The 18,403-nt window shown below is 38.0% G+C and overlaps 1 protein-coding gene across 4 annotated transcripts in view; it reads right to left on the reverse strand.

Annotated features, from left to right (window-relative positions):
- The window catches only part of LOC106671103 (protein dead ringer-like), a 170,912-nt gene that overhangs the window by 138,947 nt on the left and 13,562 nt on the right, over positions 1-18,403 (reverse strand). For 3 of the 4 annotated variants that reach the window (XM_014401930.2, XM_014401928.2, XM_014401927.2), the window contains exon 2: positions 16,544-16,570. The exons of the other annotated variant lie outside the window; for it this stretch is intronic. In XM_014401930.2, coding sequence (XP_014257416.1) covers positions 16,544-16,570 — 27 coding nt within the window. The remainder of the gene's footprint in view (positions 1-16,543; positions 16,571-18,403) is intronic. 4 annotated transcript variants of the gene reach the window in all.

Here is an 18,403-nt window from a genome sequence, read left to right on the forward strand (position 1 = left end):
CGTATTTAAGAAATTGCCCTACCGGATGGCATTTGAGAATGTAAATATAGAGTTACTTAATAAATAAGTGATGCATAATGTTAGTGCAGAAAGAAACAAGAACAATATTTACAAAGAGTGAAATAGCTTTTGATATTTTTTTTTCTTTTAAGCTGAGAATGTTTGCGTTCGTGACGGCATGTTAAACGTATTGATACACAATTAGACAATGCGCGATATGAAAACAAAACAAGCCCAGGCTTTAGCGGAACGAAAAAAAAACAGTTGAATAAGAAGAGACGAATTAGCCATTTTCCAAGAAAGAGATCGCAATCTGGGTAATAATCTTGGGCATCTGAAAATGTAAAATAGAGAGAAAGAGGCAACAATGGTGCAAGAGAAAATACGTTAATAAAGATCAGGCAGGATGTTACCGTCTTCAAAGTCCCAACCCCAATTTAAAACATCCGGCAAAACCGAGTTGATCGATCTCGCAAGAGAAACAAGCATGGAGGTGTTTTCGATTTTTTTTTCTTCAATAAGACCGAATCTAACAAGTGACATCAAAATTCACAAAATTCGGATTTCATACTGCCTGACACAGACCGGATATACTCCGAGATGCTTTACCAGATCTAAGATGTTCATCCGACCGAATGTCACAATTATATCAAAATTTATTGGTGTGTTTTACTCAAACTAGTTTGGAAACTGCAGGCTACAAATAAACTTTTTTTTTTAAATATGGCTCTCACTGTTATTGAGGTTTAAATGAAGAAAACAATTAAATATTTTTGGGGTTATACAATAGGTCTTGGCCTTAAAAGACAAGACATTCACAAGCCCTTATCTGTCAGTGTTGCGTGCCGTGAATGTAGGGAGGCGTCGTTTTTATGCCCAGGCATTGGCAACACTGTTTTGTTTGGCGCCAATCTTGCAATCTACAATTTCCAACTTAGCTCTTCATCGGCACTCCCAAGTAATCCAGGGATTTTAGAGGGGGGGGGTGTTATTTGCACAGTTTTTCTGTTGCTGTATTGACAACCCGGATTTTTTTGGAGCCAATCTAAAATCGCCATCTTGGAATCCAACTCCAACTTGGGTTTACACGACCACTGATTATCATATTCATCTAGAAAACTGTCAATTCCAGTTTAAGCTGGGCAGAAAGGGTAATTAATAAACTGGATTTAAGCAATCTGCTAAACAAATATAACAATCTGTACGAGACGCAGCGATGAAAAGGCATAATTGAAGATTCCAGGATGGACATTTTTGACTGGCGCCAAACAAATCAGTGCTGCAAATACACGGGCAGAGTCAATGTAAAATTAACATTATTACCCCCCGCCAAAAAAAAGAAATCACGTCTTTTAAAAAATTTCTAAAGTGTTTGTTCTGAGCCAACATTTCTAGATTGCTAAATAAGTATAGCCATCGAACATGGTGAAGAGCCATGTTGGAGACAGAAGAATCCAAGATAGATATTTTTTACTGGCTCCAAACAAATCAGTGTTGCCAATACATGGGCAGAAACCTGGCAGGGACAACACCCGCCCTGACTAACCCATTTTCGTGAGGATTGTATCTTTACGTTTTTATTTTCTAATAAATTTAAAATATATTAATTCAAATGTAATTGGTACAATTGCTTTATCGATCGGTGGTGAACAACCATATTGGAGAGCGAAGAGCCAAGATGGAGATTGCGATTCTAAGATGTAGATTTACAAATACACGTAAAAAAACATTGCAGTCAACACTGTGCCCCCACCCCTATATTTAACTAACAAATTTCCCGTTAACCCTTGAATAAGGTATTGATTGAGATAAAAAAGTCAGTGTAACGAGCGGGATTCGAACCCGCCATCTTCGGCTTAATACGCCACTGTTCTACCACTTGAGTCATCGTGACTTCGATCCACTCGACACCAACTTCCCATCTCAACCTCAACTTTTGAATCTTCCCTCCTTTTTGACATTTTTCAAATGTCGTGTAATCTATTCGATTCTCGGCGACAAATGAAATGGCCAAGGAGAGCTTCAGTGAAGTATACTTCATTTTGCTTATTAAATCGATTAAGTTTCGTGGTCCGATTGACCAAATAAATTCTTTCTCAACCATCTCAACCAATTCCTTACTTAAAGATTAATTAAATTGAAAAGAATTTATTTGGTCAATCGCACCACGAAACCTAATCGCTTTCCCGTTAACCTTCAACAATATTGTTACTTTAGGTGTTGTTCTGAGCCAACATCGCCAACAAAGGGTTCATTCATAAATCGGCTTAAACAAATTTCATCTGCAAGCAAATTGTTCATTAATCGCTGACTAGGGATTGAAGGTTCCAAGATGAAGGTTTTAGATTGGCGGCAAACAAATCAGTTTTGCGTGAAACCCAAAGATAGAGGCAGACAAAGATGACCGGTAACGTTCAAATTACAATTATGAGAAACTTAGTCATCTTGTAATATATAGTTACTGCTTGTCGACGTCGTGGATTTTTTGGTTCCATCAGCGATATGAATCTTATTGCTTGCTGCCGTCATCTCAATTATTCTCCATGTAATAACGATTTTGGAACGTCTTAGCGTTAAGATTTTTCCATCATAAATGGCTAGTAGGTCAAATCGAAATCAGCGGAGGTCTTTTATTCTAGGGTTCCTGCTTTCAGTTCTCGAGGGGACATCGGAGTACAATATTTATTCTGCCTCCCTTCGGCAAGGGGAAAAAATCTTGGGAGAGGTTAGGAGCAGGAACAGCTAGCCCAGCTATATATAGGACGCTCCAGGAATAGGATGAACCCTACTCAACCTATAAGAGAGGATTTTTTTTCTCACTTGGTCCTCATTAGATGAAAGGAACGTACATGTGGGTGCCGCACGTGCCTCCATGCGAAATCTCTTTTTCACGGTCTCTTCTCTTAGGCCGGCCTTCAAACGACCAGGTCGCACAACTCGAACACGGAACCCTTCCGCTTCTCGTCACTGATTTTCCTTTTGAGTTTTGAGATTAAAGAATCTCGTAAAGTCGTGTCAGAAACGGATTAAGTACGGTCATCCATGAGGCTTGTCCTTGACGAGTGTAGTTTTTCTAATCTTGTCTGGTTTTAAGGGTTAAACCTTTCATGCCCAAAGTTGCTTCGGGGCAATAACAAATGTAACAAATTTGCTCAAGCTTAGCTAATCCCATGAGTTAGATCGGGTGGAGTGTTTTTTTTTCCAGTGTTACATCCCATTTATTGTCAACACTGAATTTCCTGGCGCCAATCTAAATTCTCCAACTGGCTCTTCACCCTACCACAGCATCTTGTTTCGATTGTTATATTCGCTCTCATGTAAAAATATTCATATTCAGTTTTATAATTTAACCCTTTCATGCCGAAAGTTGCTTCAGAGCAACGCCAACATTAGCAATTTAAGGTTAGCAGGAAATCCCGCAAATTTAGGGTGGGCGCAGTGTTGTCCCTGCTCTCTTTCTATTGGCAACTCTGATTTATTGGGCGCCAATCTAAACGGGATTTCCCGCTAACTTTTAACAAAACTGCTAAAGTTCGTCTTGCTCTAAGACAACGTTAGGCCTAAAGGGTTAAAGAGAAGGGTGAAAGAAGGATGGATCTTTCACCGGCTCGACAATTTTCTTTTTTAATTAGACCGGGTGATTGATTGTTTCCAAATCAATGAATTTGGCGTCACATGGCGAGTTGTTAATGATGCCCTCATGATTTGATAACATTCCAACGATAATACTGTCTTCCGGATATTGACAAGTCGCACCTCCCGTTGCACAATTGATGGTATCGTTGTTCGACTATTTTAACGACGACTAGGGGTGGTTCGTCTCCGCGGTGAAGGAGGGCTTGATGATGGGGTGTTCCAGTAATTGAGAATGTGTGAGCGGCCCTCGTTCATCCCCCTCTTCCCCGGTTTTCATCCCTTCTCTCCTTTAAAGTCATTAGTTATCCACACGTTTTCACTGATGAACATCCCCTGAAAAACTAACATTGGCATTCGCGTACCATTCCATTCGCGTTCTAACCCCTCTAATGAATTCCACAAACATCATTAATTCTTGTCCGTTTATCTTCACCGGGCTACTCGATTCCACGTCTACTAGTCAAATTAATGTTATACCGTCTGTCACACCAAATGAAAACACCTCCCACTAATTCTCTTCCTATACCTCATCTGTTTTCTCCTTCTAATAAACCGTCTTTCACAGTTTCCCCCCTTTTATTATTATTAGTCCCCGATTCGACTTGCGCCTTGGGCCGATTTCCCGTGGGGAGAGGAAAAAATAGACGTTTCGAAAGATTTAGCCTCGTATCATTCAAAGAAATTACCAAAATTTAGATTTCAGTACTCGTAAGATTTTCACGATGATGAACCTGAAATTAGGTTTTTTCAGGTTACCCATCCTTCTTGTTTCCCATAATGCATTTCACCGCCGTGGGTCTTAACGAGACGGCAAAATGTTTAACCCTTTTTTTATCAAACTTGCGTCAGGATAACACTAATTTTAGTAATTTTATTAGGTTAGCTAAACCCGTGAGTTTAGGACTAGAGCAGTGTTGTTCCTACAATGTTTCTGCCCGTATATTGGCAACACTGAATTTTTGGCGACAATCTAAAATCTCATTTTTTAATTTCAATTCTTAAATTTTGTAAGCAGATTGTTCAAATTCATTTTCTAAATTAACCCTTTCTGGCCTAATGTTGCGTTAGAGCGACAACAACTTTAGCAATTTTGTTTAATGTTCGAGGGAGGTGTGTAGTCCCTGCAGTGTAGCCCATGTTGACAACAGTGAATTGTTTGGCCCCAATCTAAAATCACCACCTTGGACTTTCAATCATGGCTTATCACTTCGACTGCAACTCGTATTGATTCTTATATTTTTCTAACAGATTGTTCAGATCCAGTTTATAAATTAACCCTTTACGAGGCCAATTTTGGATTAGAGGAACACCAACCATAGCGATTTTGCTAAAAAGTTAGTAGGAAATACCGAGAGGTTAGGTTTTACCCCATCTATTTTCCTGTTCCTGTATTGACAACACTGATTTCTTTGGCGCCAATCTGGCTGTTCTCCACGACTGCAACTCGTATCGATTGTTATATTTTTATGTAAATTGTTCAAATCGTTTCTTTGTAGTAAAACGTGTTCTTATTGTTTTATGCATACCATTTTATACCAATAATACTAATTTCTTTTCACCTGGGCTGAATACAAGGTGCTTTCTTGACGCTGCCTCTAGGCAACCACGGGCACGACCACTTGGATGCCCTGCGAGAATTAATAAAATTAACCTTTTTCGGAGTCTCAAAAAATTTGGGGCAACTTTGAGCCAGAGGGTTAATTAGTTATGCTTAGATGGAATTGCCGTATGAAGAGGATCTCACTTCAAAATGTTGAAAAGATAACCTTAAGTTAAATTCTTCATCGAATGCCTTTCGATGGTCTGAAAAGGTGATCATCTCACAACATGAGATTCTTCCGTTCTCCGGCTAGGTCAAGTCGTCCAGGCGATAAAGGTTTATCTCCGACAATGGACTCGAAAGTCTGTGATCAGCTCAAGGGTTTGTCATCACTCAGGTTCCGTTTGGCTAATTGTTTACGTCAAGAGCACGGTTGGCCTGAGGATGGGCGACATCGTATTGAAAACAGTTTAAAACAGCTGGCAATTCTTCCTTAATGCGTGATTAAAGTCCGCAATGCAAGTAAATTTTTTTCTCTCTCTTTATTGCCCAAGTGAATGCACCGTGTCTCTTTGATTTAGTTTACACGCTTGTGACTCACTTTAATCATCGATTCCCGTTGAGTAGAATCACGTTTATTTCAGGAAATGTTTTAATCGGCCACTACATTCGGCATTATCATACGACGATTGTTACGTAAACGTCAATTACGATGGCTTCGGCCTCATCCCATCCTGTTAAGGGGTCATGATTGGATTTAATTTGATATGTAAAGTTGGGCAGGAAGCCGGTGGGAAATGATAAGATGCCGCGAAGCCGTACACACGACGTAGAAACCTTAGACTGTCTCAATTCACTTCTAGGTGTACCTTAGACTTCCAGACTTCGATTGTCTTCCACTTGATTTTCCCTTGCTAAACACTATTAAATAAAACTAAAAGGCTAAAAGGATAAAAAGAATATTAAAGTAAATAAGTAAAAATTCTATCGAATTATATGAATACCCTGTTCTTATTAATTAGCCGTTTTTTGATGTTCCATGTTTGATGCGAGGTGATGAATCTGTAATTCGGTCGTTACCGCTCATCCTGGGCTCCCTAACCTCGTAGTGTTGGTCTGTCAGGCGCGTTTCGGCAATTCGACATCTTCAGTGAACATGGTGATTTTTTTCCATTTCTCTCTTTTTTTAAGAGCCGGAAAAGATAGATTTTACCAAAACTTGCAGGGTATCCAATTGGTCGTGGCCCGTAATTGCCTAGAGGCAGCGTCAAGAAAGCACCTTGTATTCAGCCCGGATGAAAAGAAATTGGTATTATTGGTATAAACTGGTATACATAAAAAATAAGATATCGTTTTAGTGCACAAAAACGATTTGAACAATTAGCTAGAAATATATAACAATCGATGCGAGGTGCAGCCGTAGCGAAGTGCAAGATTGGCGCCAATGAAATCAGTGTTGCCAATACAGAGGAAGAAAAGTTGCTGGGGAAAAACCTAATCTCTCGGAATTTCCATCTAACCTTTAACAAAATCGCTAAATTTTGTACTGCTCTCACGCAACATTGGGCCAGAAAGGGTTCAATTTATAAATTGAATTTGAACAAACTGCTTATAATGCTAAATATAAGAATCGATACGATTTGTAGTCGTGGCGAAGAGCAAGATTGGTGCCCAAGAAAACAGTGGAAGGGAACTACTAGGGCAACACTGCACCAAAACCTTACCTCTCTAAATTTCCTTCTAAACTTTAATAAAATTGGGAAAATTGGTGTTGCTCTGACGCAACAATGGCAAGAAAGGGTTAATTTATAAAATGGATTTGAACAATATAACAAAGGAGTTGCAGTCGTGTTGTAAAATGTTGTTTATAAAGTAGAGCTAAAAAATTCAGTGTTGCCAATACACGGGCAGATAGACTTCAGCGACGAATATTGCGCCACCACCCTACATTCACGGAATTTCCTTCTGAAGTTTGAATATTGATAAAATTCGTGTTGATCTGAGGTAATTTTCGGCAAGAAAAGGTTAAAGCAGAAATGTACGTGACTAATGAAAATTGGTCGTACTTTTAGGGTTTTTAGGGGTTAATTAAATGTGTTATTGTGCGAATAAACGTGAACTACTCGAGATATCCATCTCCTAAAATTCGCCAACGAGTTAAGAAGGATGCAAGCTTTTTGTTAATAACAACGATTAATTATATTTTTCATCATTTCGCTTAAAAAATTCTAATTTGCAATCAATTTCTATTGAAAAACTTTTTCTTCCGTCTCGGTTTACGTTTTTCGAGTGGGAATCGGAATTAAAATCCTGAGGGTGCCAAGAGCCCCCGGTTTCGTGGGGGTGAGTTATATTTGAGCGAGGGCCACCCCTAAGTCGTCTTTATATTTAGAGAACGGAGGTTCAACAGCTGTGAACGTCGGCCAGACCCGCCCCCGCGTCCACCAACCGTCGCGATTTTCCCGCGAGATAATTGTCAATTAGAATTATGCTGTTTATATAGGGCGTTAGGGCCGTTTATGGAATGATAAATGGTCATAGAGCGCGTATATCGGAGTAGTTAAGCTCGGTGTAAACACGCAGTTAGGCCAGAGACCATCAATCAATCTGACCAGACAAACACGCGCCACCCCACATCACCCCTACCATCATCCCACGAAACACTTGTACGCATTTATTAATACATACTTTGTCACACGGAACCTCTCGGAAAAATATTCCAAAGCTTTTGGAAAAGGTTCAATAGTCAAAGACTTTCTAAATCATCTGGACTTGTAAGCAAACGAAGAAAAAAATAATAAAATATAAGTGTAATCCTGTCAAGATTTCATAAACCTTACGAAAGTTCCAAAGATTTTCATATCTGCTTCGATAGCATACAAGGGTGAGGGGAGCAATCAATCCGGCTGTGTCTAATGGATTGCGTTGGATCTTGGCGAAAGAGGCTTTAGATCTTAGATAGTCTGAAGATGCGGCTATGATGCTACACGTTTCATTAAACAGGGTCGATATCATCACCGGATCGATCCGAATTTCCACTACAGACGATTCGTCCCAGATCACCATTAACACATTCTAGCCTCTCATTTTTTTTTTTTTTTTAAAGTGGGAAAATTCTGCTGATTATTGCATAAAAGTGAAAAGTACAGTCCTTAACTGAACAATTATACCAGACAACTGCCACGTTGGAGACTCCAATATGAAGATTCCAAAATCATCATATTCAGTATTGCCAACACAAGGGGAGAGATTATAGACGCAACAACCCCCCCCCACCATTAAACTAGTGGGATTTGATCGCTAACCTTGAACAAAATTACAAAAAGATGTTGTGTAAGAAAGAGTTTAAATTCATAAACAAGATTTGAAAAAATTTATCTGCAAGACTAATACAACAATCCATATGAGATGACGTCGTGTGAAGAGGCATAACTGAATATTCCAAGATGGAGAATTAAGATTGGCACCAAAATAATTCAGTCAGTGTTGCTAATATACTGCACGGAAACAATAAAATAAAAATGGACAGTCTTGAACAAGGGGAATAGCAACCTTTAACAAAACTGCTAAATTTGGTGTCGCTGTGAAGCAATTTTGAACAAGAAATGGTCAAATTATAAACAGGATGTGAACAATTTTATTTGTTAGACAAATACAACAATTAATACGAGATATAGTGTTGGTGAAAAGCCATATTAAAGAAAAAGACAAGATGGAAATTTTAAATTGGCGCGAAAATAATCTTAACTGGATGTGAACAATCTGTTAGCTATTGGGTTGTCCGGAAAATAATGCAGGATTTTGGTATTAAACAAAAAAAAAGAAACTAGTTACTTTAAAGCAATGTTCTTTAATCAAAATAATTTCCCATACTCTCAATACATTTCTCCCAACGTGTTGGTAACTTATTAATTCCGTCTGAGTAGAATTCAGAATTTTTAGAATTGATAAAGTCAATAAATGCATTTTCCAGTTCCGTTTGATTTTTGAATATTATGTGTTCTAAGTAGTGGTCCAGGTGTCTAAAAAAATGGTAGTCAGTAGGCGAGAGGTCCGGAGAGTAGGGTGGGTGAGGCAAAGTTTCATAGCCAAGCTCCAATAATTTTTGTGACGTTACACGTGACACATGTGGTCGAGCGTTGTCATGCAACAAAATGGGCCCTTTCCGATTGACCAAAGAGGGCTTCATTACTGCCAATTTCTGATGCATGGTATTAATTTGGTTACAGTATGATTCAGCATTGATGGTTTCGCCAGGATTTAAGAAGCTGTAGTGTATTAAACCAAATGAAGCCCACCATACCGTAACCATTACCTTTTTTTGATGAGTTGGGGGCTTTGGAAAATGTATTGGAGCTTCTCCTTTGTCGAGCCACTGTCCAGAACGTCTAGTGTTATCGTAGAGAATCCACTTTTCGTCACATGTAACAATTCTGGCCAGAAATGGGTCATTTTTGTTTCGACAAAGAAGTGATGCACAAACATCAAAGCGCTGATTTTTTTGGCGATCGTTTAATGAGTGTGGAACCCAATTTTCGAGTTTTTTCACTTTTCCAATCGCCTTGAGGTGGTCAGCGACGGTCGTTTTACTGACTTTGAGTTGCTCTGCACCCACCACTGATCGCAGAACATCATCATTAAGAGAGGAAGGCCTTCCACGACCTTCTTCATCTTCAAGGCTGAAATCTCCCTCCCGAAATTTTTTAAACCACCTTTGCACAGTGCACTCATTAACACAACCCTCGCCCCAGACTTGGTTAATGTTTCTAGCCGTTTGGGCTCCGCTTCGGCCGAGTTTAAACTCGTAAAAGAAAATCGTACGAAATTCTCGCTTTGACATTATAAGGATGACTGAATTATTTCCAAGTAGCGGAATGCTACAGAGGTAAACAAACAATATCATTTGGAAGAGGATTAATAAGTGTTGACATTCATACAAATGAGTAATCCTGTAAACGTAAACAGAATATTTTATATAGATTTTTTTTAATGAAAACTTAAAATCCTGCATTATTTTCCGGACAACCCAATATTATAACAAGAGATTCGAGATGTAGTGTTCAGATTCAGTGTTGCCAATACACGGACGGAAACAGTGCAGGAAAACCTCCCCAAAGAAATAATAAACTCTAGGGATTTCCCGTTAACAGTTAACAAAATTGCTAACGTGTGTGTTTCTCTAAGCCAACACAGTAAACAATGGTTAATTTATATTTTGGATTTGAAAAAGTTTATCTGCTAGACAAATATGAGAACCATCAACGCGAAATGCAATGCTGGTGAAGAGACGTATTGGAGATTGAAGATTCCAAGATGAAGATTTTAACTTCAGTGTTTCCAATGCACGGGGCGGAACTCTCCAATAAAAAACAAAATTTTATTAGTTAGGCAAATAAAGAATAGGATATGCGAGTTATTTGTATTGTTATCAGTGTTTCCAATACATGGCTCCCGCTCAAATTTAATAAAATTGCTTAAGTATGTGGAACTGTTGGTGAGAAAAAAAGTTTAATTTATGAACTGGATTTGAAGAGTCTGCTAGAAAAATATAACAATCGATAGATGATGCAGATGAGTTGAAAAGCAGTGTGGGAAATTTTAAATTTAGAGTTGCCAATACATGCCCGCCATGAACTCACAGGACTTCCGAATATAACAGGTGATAAACGTCGGAGATGTCAACATTCCAAGGTGGAGATTTAAGATTCGCACCTAAAAAATCAGTGTAGTCAATACATGGGCAACAACACTGCCCCCGCCCTAAAATCAAGGGATTTCCAGCGAACCGTTAACAAAATTGTTCAAGTTTGGCAACATTGGGCCAGAATTATAATTATTTATAAACCGGATTTGTAAATCTTAATCTGTCTATACTAATATAACATAGAGACGATATGTAGTGGGTTATACGAGATTTCAAATTGGCGCCAAACAAATAAGTGTTGCCAATGCAAAAGCAGAAATATTGCAGGGACAACACTGTGTCTGGGGGTGAAGAAACGGTACCATCACCGTTACGGCGACTCATCGTATTTGCTATGTGAACTGAAAAAATTGCTAGTTTGACGTTTACATAAAAATCAGTTTCTGAAAGGGGGAGGACCTAGCCCTCTAACGAAGGATCGAAAGAAGATGACAAACGTGACAAAAAAATTTAAAATTCCGTTTATACCAGCGTAATCTATTAGCAAACTGTGTGAAAATTGAGAACGGCTAGTAAATTACTGAGCCCGTCCGGTAAAGTAAAACCGAGGGGGATGATACGAGATGGTAATTTACGATACGGCGAAGAGGCAGTGAAGGCACTATCCGGTCGGAGGGCAAATAGGAAGACAGGCACGTTTTTACAGCCGTTCCGTTGGCTGGACGCGATGCAAATCGTTTCGTTTTCAAATTATAGGAAACTAAAATCCTTACGAAACGGGAGCGTAGGATAAAAGGGAGGTGACCGTCGTATAATCCATCGGTCCACTTTTTTTTCCCAGCCTCGTTAATTGTCGATTTTCGAGATAATTCCAATAATTTTTTTCATTTCGGTTTTTACACGTTTCCACGACGGACTCATGACACAACGGGACATCCGGTTGGAGTCGATTTAGAAAATCGCTTTTCGGATTCGTTATTATTACGCCCAATTATTAATAGAGACGGCGCTGGCACAATCCCGTTCCTGTCCTATCGGCAATTAACAAATACAGAGTTTCACTTAGTTCTTCCGATAGTGCGCAAATCGCTCCTCCATTCCGAAAAGAAACGGTAAAATTTAATATCCAGTTTTATACCAATCGTCCGTCAAGTTTCAAAAGAAAAAACTGGTATTCCGTCTCCATTTCCGGTATCAGCGGGTATTATTTCCGGTATCTGACACACCTTTCAATTACATTGGAACATCGAATTTTCTCTGCATAAAGGACGGCATTGGGCATGGGTTCGAGGATCAGAGAAAAAAATTGTATGAGTAACTTACATCTTTACCTTCGAAAAAGTCGAAAAATTTCCAAAATGACGCTTGTAGATGATGATGATTTATTGATGATTGACATGATTTTTTTAAATAATTATCAATAGTGTTGTTGTTTGTTATTATATACCATTCGATTTTTTAATCTAGTATAATAATTATTTATTTAGAAAGGGTAGATGTGTCATGATGTCTGCCAGTATCGGGCCTAGGTTGCTACCCATGGCTATACCAAATAGTTGTTTGTAAAATTGATTGTCGTATGTAAAGTATCCGTTAACACAGCAGTGTCGGATCATNTACTTATCAATAGTGAACGGAACTTTATGTAAAATAATAAAGGAAAATTGTTCAAGGTTATTATATATCCATATTTGTTTAGTGGTTATAATTGACCATAATAATTATTCCAATTAATTGTTCTTTTTATCTAGGGTTTTTGGTTGAGATGAAAAATTATTGTCAAGAGCGGGATTCGAACACACTATTTCGGCTCGATACGCCGCTGCCCTAACCAGTAGAGCTATCGTGACTTCTAGACATGATAGCAGCGGCGTATGAGCAGAAAGGTCGTGGGTTCGAATCACGCTCGTGAAATTAATTTTTCAAAATTTACTAAAACAGATTAAATATGTAAACTTTTACATACACTAAAAGATACACTAAGCAAAGCAAGCTAAAGAAAAAAAAATTACTTATCAATAGTGAACGGAACTACGTAAAATAATAAAGGAAAATTGTTCAAGGTTATTATAAATATCAGTCGATTTGCTTTTTTACCTTGTGCATATAATAAAATAATAATCAAAATTTTATTAACACAGATTAGATACGTAAACTTTTACAAAAACCAAAGATGCCGTCAGTAAAGGTAGCTTATAAAAATTTAACCGAAAAAAATATTCCAGAATCATTTTAAGCACCCTTAAAAGCTCTTAAATTCGAATTTTCATGTGAAACGAAACAGTCATTTTGGTGTGTATTTACTTAGCGTAGCCTTGGGGGGGGGGGGATTTTTGTCTTCTTCGATGTATGTGTTCCCTTTAAAAATGCATAATCCTGTGATTTTATCCAAATTCAACTTTATTACAAACGTGTAGAGATTAGTGACCGTTAATCGAGTTATTCAGATATCGTGAGATGCGGTCGGGTGTAATGTAGGTTTCAGAAAAACATTTTCTTTATCGTGCCAACGTTTCGATCTTTTATTGAGATCATCTTGCAACACGACACGCAAGGATGGCACAATTACACAGAAGACAAACACTTTGAGCCCTGAAGATGATCTCAATAAAAGATCGAAACGTTGGCACGATAAAGAAAATGTTTTTCTGAAACCTACATCACACCCGACCGCATCTCACGATATCTAAATAACTTTATTACAAACGTTGGAACGCTGAATGTTATACTTTCAACATGTGTCGACAATGTATGGATTTTATGCCACCATCATTAAGAATAACAAGGATGGAACGAAACAAAAAACATCTAAACTGTTTTATTATTATTTTACTTTATATATCATGTTCGGACGTTTTCACGGTGGCCGAGTTTGTGCCACTACGTGTAGTTTATTTAGTTCTAAACCCTTGTAATAGTTTCCCTTGGATCGGTGGACAAGTTGCAATGTTATGACAATTTTTGTGATTTTCACAACAAAATCGCAGATTTGTAAGGCAAAAAAATTCAGGCAAAAAAAATTTCCTTATTTTCTCAAAAATTTGAATTCAGTGGTTTTTCCGGGTGGAAAAAACGAATGTCGACTTTGTTTCTTGGTTTAAAAAAAAATTATTTTCACCCACTTTGCTCAGTCCGTCACTACGTCAAAATTATATTTGTCGAGGGCATCGTAGTTATTGAAATACCATAAATTGTGATACGTATTTATGTATTTCACGTATATTATATTATATATAATTATATTTATTAAAACAGGTTAGACAAGTAACGTCCCAAAATGTCTATTTTTTGTTTTGAATAAAAATTCGTATTTAAGAGCTTTTAAAGGTGCTTAAAACGAATCTGGAATATTTTTTTCCATAAACTTCTTTTTAAGCTACATTGCTAAGCTACACTTGGAAGACTGTTTACATTGAGTTGTTTTCGTATAGTCTTATCGGATATTTTGCTATCTTTTATCTATCCTTGGAAGGGTTTTTTTTTTGGAAATGGACAAAACGAGGAGACCATCTGGGCTTTTTTATCGTCCAATTGGACAAGTAGGGAGACAAGCGGAATTATACGGTTTTTTCTCTCGACGATATCGGTGGGGGTAACGACGCGGACAGGCGGGGATAGTGCGCAAGACCATTCCTATGGCAACCTCCATCCAATCGTATTTTTCCTTTCCTGGAACTCTTCTTCCATCCCCGTTGTCTTCAGCGGTTTCCGGATCGGATTCGCCTTCATCGCGTTTTTTGGGGACTGACGTAAAAAAAAATATAAAAAAAATCGAGATAATATATTTTTTTAATTAAAATTCACGGATCTCAAAATCAAAATCTCTATTTGCCAGATAAGAATAAAATTTAACTGGCATAACACAGGTAAATCATAACCTTCTGAACGTCGGGGAATTGGGCAAATCAGTGTTAGTTGGCTACACATGTGCAGGAACACTACAGGGGCAACACTGAGCCCCTCCCCCTTAAAACGACAGGGTTTCCAGACCTAAAACTTTCTAAACGTTGGAGATTTTACGATTCAGATTGCATATTGGCGCAAAAAAAAGTGTTGCCAATACACATATGGCAACACTGAGCTCGCCCCAAACTTACAGCACTTCCTTACCTAAAAACATGCTAAACGTTGGAAAAATGAAATTTTTATATTATTGCCAAAAAATCAGTTTTGCCAACACACGTGCAGAAACACTGCAAAGACAACACTAGATTTCCAGACCTAAAACTCGCTAAACGTAGGAAAATTGAAGATTATAAGATGGAGGTTTTATATCGGCATCAAAAAAATCAATGTTGCCAATACATGTGCAGAAACACTACAGGGATAAAACTGCGCTCGCCACAGACATCATTTCCTAACTTAAAAACATGTTAAACGTCGGAAAAATAGAGAGAAAAAGAAAAAAGAAAGTCTAAAATGAAGATTTTATATGAGCGAAAAAAAAATGCAAAAACACTTGCAGACACTGCAAAATCAACAATACGCCCCCTTTAAAAACAGAGGATTTCCAGACCTAAAACATGCGAACGTTGGAGATTTGACGATCGAGATTGTATATGGGCCGCAAAAAAATCAGTGTTATCAATACAGTGTGCATAGAAACACTGCAAAGGCAACACTGCCGTCGCCCTAAACTCACAGCACTTCCTAACCTAAAAATTTGCTAAACGTCGGAAAATGAAGATTCGAAAAGAGAGATTTTATTGTAATCAAACAAATCAGTGTTGCCAATACACGTGCAAACCCAATACGGGTGTTGACAACACAGTCCTCGTGCTAAACTTTGATATCCTGCCTTGAACAAAGTTGCTAAACCTTTTTCTGACTCTTTAAGATCTACGAACTTTGTGCCGACAGACTGACAGACCAACACAGCGAGGCAATCGAAGTGATCGGTAACGACCTAATTACAGGTTCATATACACTATTCACTAAAAAGAATTCAAAAGAAAAACAAAATTAATGAAAACGCCGGATCTCAAAAGCAAATCTCAATCTGCCAGATCAGAATAGAATTTAACTAGCCTAGCATAGTTAAATCGGGAAAATGTGCTTCTTGGAAAATAGTAACTGTCCCATTTTCGGCCTGCTGAAATGTCAAATAAAATGCCCAGAAAATCCTGAGTCCGCCCATTCCTAATCCAAGGCTTAATCCATCTTTTGTCGGATTAGCGCTTTCGAGTTCTACCGTTAAGGTCGTCGCCCTAGCCAAATACGCGAATATTGACAAAAACGTTAAGAAGTTTGTCGGGAAATTCTGTGAAAAAATGTAAAATTATGTTCATAAATGTTCAATACTTAAAATTGCCCCGATGAGATACCGTTTATTCGTTGAATAATGATCGGATATCTATTGATTGGAGCAAGCAAGAACTTTCAGCTTTGAAGGTTAAGCTACTTTAAAATTAGAGCGCCCGGCTTATGATGAATGAGACCAATCTTTCTACTTGTAATTTAATTGGTCGGACTTATATCATATTGTATACCCCCCCCCCGTTTTATGTTTTCATTATACCAATTTTATATTTTCATTTAAATCGTCGTTTGTTCAATAACCCACTTGAAGGAGTCATATTCTACTAAAAATAAGACTACTCGGCCACGAAGTTTTTGCGAAGTTTCTTGTAATTAAAAAGGAAAAATGTGATCAGCAAGGCGGCCGTCTCGATCACAAAAGCTACAAGGCTTAAAAATAAACTTATGAACATGTTTGGACTTACAATATTCAGCATACGGGAGACGGCCGCCTGAAAAATTACAAATTGGAATCAGTGATTGTATTGTTTTTAGTAATACAGAAATCCCAATACTGGCTGAAAGATAAGGTCAAGACTAATTATATTATATATTGCTGTAATCAATGTTCAACCTCTTCAAATCGCAAATACGACAATATCCAAAATGAAAAATAGGAGCGCATGCTTACACATTTTTGGATACACCGAAAAAAAAATTTAGAATTTTTTTCCAATCCTTGCATGGAAAACACAGTCAAGCGTTCAGAAAATAACTTTTATTCAGCCCAGCACTTATAAAAGAAAGCTAGTGATTGAAGATTAAATAAATAATAATAAATAGGCAGAAGCACTGTAAACACAACTCTGCGCCCACCTAACTCACGATAGTAACAAAGAAAGGGTTAATTTATAAACTGGATTTGAACAATTTTATCTCCTAGCCAATTTTAACAATCGATATGAGATAGTGTTGGTGAAGAGCCATGTTGGAGATTGAAAATTCCAAGATGGAGATTTTATATTGTCACCAAACAATGCCAAATACACAGGTAGAATCAGTGTAAGAACAATACTGCGCCGCCTAAACTCACGAGATGTCTGCTAACCATTAACAATAATTGCTGAAGTTGTTGTTGTTAGCCAACATTGGGCAAGAAAGGGTTAATTTATGAACTGGATTCTCAAAAGTTCAACTGAACTTGTGGTGACAGCCCTGTTGAAGATTCAAAGATGGGGGGATTTTAGATTCAGTGTTGCCAATATACGGGCAGAAACGCTGCGCCTCCCATAATTCTCTTGGTATGATTTCCTAATGTGACTATGTGAAAAAGATTTTATATTGGCGCAAAAAAATCAGTGCTGCCAATACACGCACAGAAACACTGCAGGTACAACACTGTGTACGCCCTAAATTCACAGGATTTCCTAACCTAAAACTTGCTTAGCGTTGGATATTGAAGTTTTAAGATGAAGATTTTACATTGATGCCAAAAAAATCAGTGTTGCAAATTCATGTGCAGGAACAACACCGCGCCCGCCCTTAAAAAATCTTAAAAAATTATTCTTTGTCTGTCTCTGATCTAAGAATCAAGTCGAGTGTTCGGTAACGACCTAATTACATGTTCATATCTAATTACTATCAAGTATTCCAGCAAAAAAAAAAAAAAATTTTTTTTAAATGGCCTAAATTGATTAAAGGATTTTGATGATGTATGACCAATTTGTTTAATTTTATTATATTCCCTGTGCGAAAAAAAGTCCAGCGTTCGTTTCCGGCTTTTAATGTTTCACAGCAACAAACAGATCGAAATAACGTTTCACCACTTGATTCTCAAGGTGATTTTTCAAAGTTAGAGAAAGTACTCGTATGTTTTAAACCTCAACTCCTAACTGGTTTTCTACTGATATAACACAGCAACAGCTTATTTAAATTTTAAAATGTATATTTAAAATATATTTTCTTATAATACACATAGCCATTTGTACTTAGTAGAGCTGGTGAAGGAGAAACGTGCAAACTTAGAAACTTAGCCGGTTGTGGCCGGCAAACACCCGGTGGCAAAAAAAGTAAAAAAATTCAAGACCTTACGTTTATCCCTTTCATACGTAGGGCTGTACTCAGAATGACTCCAGGAGAATCAGGCACTCGCCACTGTAAGAAAAAAAATTCACCTCAAGAGGAAAGACGCATTTCCCCGGCCGGGTCGATCCGGAGAAATGGTATCGCGCTTATGAGGCCGCGAGGGCGGTGCCGGGGGTGGAGATTCAGATAAAGGGGTGGAAGGTTCACAGCCCCCTTTTACGGCGCCGATTCATCCCCCACCAGCCCCACTACTGCTTCCA

This window comes from Cimex lectularius, unplaced genomic scaffold, assembly GCF_000648675.2.
Source record: "Cimex lectularius strain Harlan isolate CLEC.00 unplaced genomic scaffold, Clec_2.1 scaffold201, whole genome shotgun sequence".
In the NCBI taxonomy this organism is placed as follows: domain Eukaryota; kingdom Metazoa; phylum Arthropoda; class Insecta; order Hemiptera; family Cimicidae; genus Cimex; species Cimex lectularius.